Source organism: Lagopus muta, chromosome 20 (genome assembly GCF_023343835.1).
Source record: "Lagopus muta isolate bLagMut1 chromosome 20, bLagMut1 primary, whole genome shotgun sequence".
Classification (NCBI taxonomy): Eukaryota; Metazoa; Chordata; class Aves; order Galliformes; family Phasianidae; genus Lagopus; species Lagopus muta.
The window spans coordinates 6596513-6603990 of NC_064452.1; the positions used below are offsets into that span (position 1 = coordinate 6596513).

The 7478-nt window shown below is 52.9% G+C and overlaps 1 protein-coding gene across 2 annotated transcripts; it reads right to left on the bottom strand.

Annotated features, from left to right (window-relative positions):
• On the bottom strand, positions 1-7478 carry P2RX1 (purinergic receptor P2X 1). Of its 2 annotated transcripts, none has more exons than XM_048966771.1 (13): positions 7177-7478; positions 5081-5228; positions 4582-4653; positions 4270-4339; positions 3838-3934; positions 3524-3604; positions 2478-2619; positions 1866-1996; positions 1639-1729; positions 1299-1364; positions 798-890; positions 464-511; positions 1-297 (listed from the first exon to the last, which is right to left on the bottom strand). In XM_048966771.1, exons 1-12 carry the CDS (start codon positions 7311-7313, stop codon positions 467-469), a joined length of 1173 nt encoding a protein of 390 aa, XP_048822728.1. In that variant the 5' UTR covers positions 7314-7478; the 3' UTR covers positions 1-297; positions 464-466. The 2 variants fall into 2 exon arrangements, with proteins under 2 accessions (XP_048822728.1, XP_048822727.1); XM_048966770.1 differs by having other exon boundaries at positions 1-353.

Consider the following 7478-nt stretch of genomic DNA (forward strand, 5'->3'; position numbering starts at 1 on the left):
TCTCTCCCATGCTGAGGGGCTGAGCATGGTTCTCACTGGCTCTCCTTCCACCCCCTCTCCTCAATCTGGATCTGCTCAAGGCTGCAGGGGCTTGGGGTGCAGGACACCTCAGCACAGGTCCAGCACCCCACACAAGGCTGGTAGAGGTCCCGTGGGTGCCTTAGTGAGAGCAGGTCCCCAGTGGCCCATGCAGGTGCCACCTGCTCCAGCGTCCCAGCAAGCCCTGTGCCCAGAATTCCCGTGAGTCAACATCGGACGCTGCTCCTGCTGCCTTGAAGCTGGTGGTGGGGATGACGACTGCGTTTTGGAAGAGGAGAAGGAAGAGGGTGCAGGTCTATCAGGCAGTGTGGATGCTGCAGATAAAGGGGCACAGTGGGTTTGGGTGTTCTGTCCTCACAGCTGTTTTTCTTCCCAGGGCTACCCCTGAGACCCATCACTCCCGACCTGGGGAAACCCTGCTCACCTCTCACTGTGCACTGTCCAGCTCCTTCCCTTTCTTAGTTGACTTTGACTAGGAGTTAAAAAAGAGAAAATGGTAATGCTTTTACAGAGCCCCCCACAAAGGAACATTCCTAACATCCAACATGTAAGATGAATTTGAGGGGATCTGTTTTCACATCCTATGAAAGGACATGGAACATCCCATGGTTATGGGAATGTTCTCAGAAAGTGATTTGGGAACGTTTTGGAGAGAATATGGGGGCTCCGGGTTCCCACTTCTCAGGACAGTGCCTGAGTGCTCCTGGATGCACGCACCTTCACTCGCCTGCCCAAGGGAGGAACATGCCAGTACTCACAGGCTCCTGTTCTGCATACTTGAACTTCTTCTGCTTGTAGTAGTCCCGTCCTTGGAGAAAATGCAGCAGGAGCAGGTCACAGAGGACAGAGGCCTTGAAGCAAATCATAGGCAGGGTTAGGGCTGCCCTCCAGCTCACCATGCCCGCTATGCTTCCAACCCAGTTTGCTCTATGAACTGGGGTCCCTTCTGCTTCTAAGTGCTGAAGAGCACACAGCCTCCTAAAAGCCGGGTTAGAACATTTAGGACAGAAGTGTGCTGGATCTGATACTGAGCAACTTAAGCCATCAGAAGTTAAGTGCTTCCCATTTAGGTACACGCAGCACACACACCCTTAGGATTATGCAGAAGTTTTTGTGTCTTGCATCAGGATCATGATCCCAGGATGCTCTGTAGGATGGCACTCCCCACAGCAGGAACAGGGGCCATGGGGTCACCTCCTTCCTGAGAGTCACAGCAAGGCTAGTGAAGCTATATGAAGGCTGGAAACATCCAAACTTACCACTCCAAAAATACCAATCCCAGAGCCAATTGTGGTCATGGTGGGGATGATGTCAAATTTGCCTGCCTGCATAAAATGAGATAGAAGTGGTGTTGTGTGACAGTGGACTCACAAGGAAAAGATGTGGCAGCTCCAGGTAGGGTTCCAACTGCAGAGCTCACCACTGCTCAGAGAAACAAGAGCTGAGTAAGGACTGTTTTTAGCATATTGGTCAGAAAAAGAATATGATTGGCTTGGGTTTAGGCACACAAATTGAAATTATTTCACTTCCTATATTTGTAACTAAAAAGGGACACCCTTTAAATACTGCCAGTGGGAGCACCACGAGGAAAGCCCTTACCTTGCCATTCACCAGGATGTCGAATCGGATCCCAAACACCTTGTACAGTGTCCTCTTTTCCATGTCATCTTCTCTGTAGTATTTGGCATATCTGTCCCATTAAATGGGGAGTGTTAATGGTTCATTTGGGTGTTTATAACCCCCTGAATCCCTTCTGCCATCCCTGGGTGCTGTGGGATCCCAAAACCATCACCTCCAGCTTCTGCCTGTAGGAGGAGTGCCCTCACCTGAAATTGAAGCCTGGTGAAACGTTGCTGTCGTCATTGTAAAGGCCGTGGAACTGGTAAATAGGTTTGCAGTACCGGATAGGCCAGTCGAGGTCACAGTTCCAGTCGATGGTGATCCCCACCACACCGCCCTGCAGCCAAGAGAGCGGTCACTGGGGCTGCACTTAGGACCAAGTCCATACACTCTTGTTCCTGATCATCATGCAGAGCCCAAGGAATGGTTTAGTGGTTGGCAGCCCTTCCACGGCAGGTTGTTGGTACTGGGTGATCTTTGAAATCTCTTCCAACTCAAGCCATCCAATGATGCTGATTCTATGAATAGTTCTGCAAAAGAGTGCTCTATGGCCCCTATGGAACAGCCTGTCCTTGCCTGATTTCTCCCATGAGCTTTGCCTCTGGTTTAATCTCACTGCATCAAAGCATTACATTTAATGGCTTACATTTAAATTGAAATCAGAAAAAGGCTACATCCGCAGAGCTTCACCATCCATAAGGGATTTAATTCAGGCTCTTTTGTGCAGCCCTGGGGAGGGGGCATCCCTTGCCCCAGTGACACCAGCCCTGGTATCCCCTCCCCATGGCTGCAGGGGACAGCAGCAGAATCTTCCTTACCTTCACAGCCAGCATACTGAAATTTTGACCTGATTCCTTCACGACATATCCCAGGTCAAACACAGGGCACAAGGAGTCGGTGACTTTGTGGTACGTGCATTTCTTCAGGTACTGCGTGGTGACGCTCTCCACTAAGTTGCGCCTGCGAATGACAGAAAATCAAAAGGGAGTCTGAAGATCTGAATCATTGAATTGTTTCAATGGCAATGGAGCTCCAGAGGTGCCTGGCCCCACATGTTGCTCCAGCTCGTAGATAACATGTCTCACAGCATCCATAGCAATCCTCTGCCATCTCCTCTAGAAGGGACGATCATGCCTTGCATGCCACTCATCTCTGCCCTTTCTCCCCAAAATAGCCTTTCCACGAAGCCTCCTAATCCAGTTGGTTTCACAAGCATCATGCTTTGGTCATCCCCATCCCATCACTTCTGCTCAGCTCTTAATTAGCGGCAGTGATCAAAGACAGGAAGTCCCCTCCTGACCCCAGCTGGCTGTGGCTGCCCTCGCCTTCCAGAATCTGCTGTCCCCTGCCATGTCCCGCTCACACAGCCCCAGTCACTGCCCCGTAAGAGTGGGGACATGACCAGCTTAGCGAGAAATTTCCCGTGCTCAGCACAAATAGCTTCTCCTAATTTGCTCCAAATCAGATATGTGAGTGGTGGCGTCACAAATCCCTGTGTGCTGGCGTGTGTCTGACCCCACATCCTACTGCTTTGCATTTTTGAGGCAGCAGGCTTATCGTGGCTGTTCGTACCACACTGCCTCATGCAGTGTTTTAGTGCTTTCTTATGGGGAAAAACAGGGAGAAAGAAGAGAAGGGAAGGGAAAGAGATTAGTTTCAGCAACCCCTTTCCTACAGCCACCAACCAAGCCGAGACAGATGTGAAAGGGAAATGTTCATCTCCACCAGCTCATCTATATGGATGTTGCAGTCAGACCATCCTGAGCAGGCTGGTGGGGGATGCCATCCTCTGTGAAGGCAGATGCATCCAGGGCTTCCCCCTTAGGGCCACGGCCACGCAGAAGTCCTCTCACAGACCTCTTACCTGGACACCTTGAACTTGGGGAAGGTGATGCTGTTCTTGATGAACATGGTGAACTTCTCCACTTCTGGCAACAGGGCAGGGCTGAAAAACACAAGTGTGGGCACATGTCCACGGCAAGAGGCAAAAGCACTCTGCGTGTGCTGGGAGATGCTTCATGGTGGTCCATGGAGATGGGAGATGGAGCTCATGGCAGAGCACGATGCTGCTGTGAGGGCAGAGAGAACAGAGCGGGGCCACGGGGCCATGCGCAGAGCCCAGGATTGCTCTGCCAACCCCAGCAGGGTGGGAAATAGGGCAGCAGCATCTCTGCTTACTTGGGGATGGGGTAGTCCACTTCAGCAGGGCACCAGCCAAAGATTTCACAGGTCTTCACTGAATTGTTGAAATTAATGCATTTGCCTGTCATGATTCCTGTGGGATAGAGATGGCTGCTCACATCCCTGAACACTGGGGAACTCAGCTTAATGCTGGGATCTGTGGGGTCTGGCTGGAGTTCCAGCTCTTCCAGAGATGTCCAGAGCACCACACATTCAGTTCTTTCGGGCCTCTTTACAAAAAGCACAATTAATTGTGGCCAATTAGCTGCTAGAAAGCTATCAGTTTGGGGAAAACACCCAATTGCCTTGACTAGTTTTGTCAGGAAGGGTTTTTGCAACTCAGCCATCACTGGGAAGAGGAAAGCAGGGCCAGCCCCAGTGGGACCCTTTCCCGGGATGCTGCACCACAGCATCCACAGGTGACTGTACCTTGCCCCTGGCGGCTGTATGTCCCCTCACTGCAGTCGCTGTCCTGTCTGCAGAGACCAGTGTCTGGCGCCTGTTTGGAGAAAGGCACTGAGCATTGCATCCCAGCCTCATATCCGTGCTTTCTGTTTGTCCCATTCTGGGGACAGAACTCATTCATACACCTCTTCCCAACCAAGGGCATCCAAAATAAGCAGGGAAAAGAGGAGTATTTTTTTTCCAGTCCCTCACTGTCAAAATTACTTCCTCAGTGCCACCACCACAACCCTCCAAGTTACAGAAGCTGTGACCACTGAAGAAAGCAGGTGTGTTTACCTCAGGGCAGGTTCCTTGTTTCTGTCCAGGGGTGATAATGAAGTTGGTCATCACCACAAAAGAACTGTCCCCCTGCAGAGACACAGCCAAGGAGCTGATGAGTGGCACGGTTGGCAGTTCCTTTATAGAGGAACCTATTCTGCTGGCACAGGAGACACCAAAACCACCAGGGCCTGGCTGGGCTGGTGGCTTCTTCCTCCTCAAATATGGGCTCTCCTTGGGGTGCTATGGTGTCACCAGCCCCAGAGATGGTTCGGGACCCTTTCTTCCAAAGGTGCTCATCTGGAGGTATTGTAGGAGCTTTGGTCCTTGGTTAGGTGGCATCAAGCATGCCCCATCAGTGCTGGTGGGCCCCAAGCATGGGATGCTCCCAGGTGTGCTATGTGGGCAGGGGGTTATTGTGGGAGCCTCCTGCTTTGCACCATGGAAAGCCCACATGGTGCATGGGGAAATTCCTGGTTGGGGTGACAGCAGTCCCCAGCCCCTCCTGCCCCCTTACCTGGGGTGGGAAGACATAATCCACCACATCCCAGATGTGTGGACCCAAGGTGCTCTCGTTGGTCATTGTCAGGCCCTTGAGTTTCACTGACACAGAGCTGACGATGCTGTCCTGTGTCTGGTAACCCTTCTCATAGAGGAAAACCCACCTGTATGGGGAAAAGCAACTGGGTGAGGATGGCAATGTGGGCACATGAGGCACCCTGGGACAGGACAGGATGAGGGACATCATGGGGGATGAGGGCAGATGCCACAGGCACATCTCTGTGGCCCAGGTACCATCACCAGGGGGGGATATTTCCCGAATTTCCTCTTGCTGAAGCTCACCCACTCTGTGCTCAAGGCATATGCTATAGCTGCAGGACTCAACCCTTGCTTCAGGCTCATTTAATTTGGGATGTGTGATGCATTTTGTGGCTGCAGGCACACAAAGGTAGATGGAGCAGGATTTGTAGGCACCTGGGATAGAAACCTATGGTGGGATTGTAGCAAAGGCTGCAGGATGCCTGCATCTCCCAGCTGGTGGCGGGGGCCAGCTCCTGGCACTTTTTAACTCAGGGCATAAACAAGCTGCCAGTGGATTTGCTCTGACTCGGGGAGACTATAAACATGGGCAGGCGACCATTCTGGATAGCATTCCCGGCACTAAAAAAGGAGCGCTCTGGTTTTCGTCCCCGCCTGGTGCTCTGCCCTGCAGCTGCCGGCCCTTCTGGGGACACTGTGGGGATGATGCTTTCCGGTGTGCCCTGAGACAAGGGGGCAGCACCCAAGGATGGAAGCAGAAATCCATGTGCTGCTGAAGGACTCTCCTTTTTCACCCTAAACTGTACTGGGTTGTACAATTTATATTGGGCATCTTCTCCTAGCTCTGGGCTGGGAACTGGGCAGCCCCACATTTGCCTCCATACTGCATGCACACAGGGGCTGGAGGGACCCAGTGTCTCCTCAAGCAAGGGGAAGAGCCATCAAGCACGGAGCTGCAGGACATGCTGGACCTTCCTCAGTGCTCACATCTCTGCTGATAGCATCGCAACAGCACCGTGCCAGCATCCTCCTCTGTCCCTGGGCATCACTTCCCCCACTGTTGGCATTTTGTTCTCTCCCTGCTGCCCAGCCCACTTTTAGCTGGGTTACTTAAGTTGCAGTTCCTTAGGAAATCCTGAAGCAAGCAACCGCCCCTGTGCGTTCGCCATTTGTCTGCAGTTTGGGCTGAGGTCCTGGTGAGCCAGGCAGGAGTGAATCGGGGTTCCACCCCACAAAGGGCAGCTCTGGGGTGCTCCCCCCGAATTCCAGGGACAGAGGGGAGACGCTGTGATGGATGCTGCTGCTCCCGGGGCACTCTGGTCTTGCTCTGAGCTCCATGTGCAATAAATACTCACTTTTCCCCCAGTTCTTACTCTACTTTTCCCACTGTGCCATGCCTCCCTGTCTATACAAACTCTCACAGATGCTGCTTTCCAGCCCATTAGTGCACAGCGGTGATTCCTGCATCATTCCCAACTCTTGTGTCCCGTAACATTGCGCCTTGTGCTGGCAAATCCCCATTGCAGGAAGGATCCTGATGGTTGGAGGCAGCCCTGACCAGCCTTACCAGGCCTGGGGTACCTGAGAATGTGTGTCCCCACATAATTCCAGCCCACCTGCCTCTTCTGTGCCCTGTTTTTAAGCTGCTCTTGGGGCTGCCTCCTACAAGCAAAGGAAAACAGGGCCCTGGAGTGTGGCCTCCAGCAGCCAGGGAGGGCACAGGGAAATTTATGGTCCTGTCTGCAGCCACTTGGGGCTCACAAATCACCGCGCTGGCCCCAGCTGCTTCTCATTTCATACGAAAGAAAATAAAAATAACAACAGATTCTCAGGCCGGCAGCCAGCAGCTGGAGCAGAGCAGAGGGCAGCTCAGCAGGCGCTGAGGCTGGGCAGGGCTCGTGGCTCTGCACCGCTGGGATGGGAAGGATGTGGGGAGCAGCCCCACAGCACGGAGTGACGACGACATGGGAATGCGATGCCGTCACCGTATACCCCCCCATGTTGGGATATGGGAGTGATGGGAACCTCCTTCCTCTCTCCATTCCTATTTTTCATTTAGGAAAGCAAGCTCACCCTATGATGTACGCCAGGACGATGAGCTGGATCAGCCGGAAGGTCAGTCCCACCTTCTTGTTCCGCACCAGCACCATGCGGGGGGTGTCATACTCGAAGAGGAATGAGGACAGCTTGTCCATGCATCGCTGCCCCATGGCCACGCCGGGGCTGTGCCGCTGGCCCCAGTGCTTGCCACCGCCACGCGGCTTGGGCTGTGCCTGCCGTCACTCCTCTGTTTGCAGAGGGATTAAAGTAAAAATAAATAGAATGATAAGGATAAAAAAAATGCTATCGGTGGTGCTCTGTGCTCAGCCGGGCTG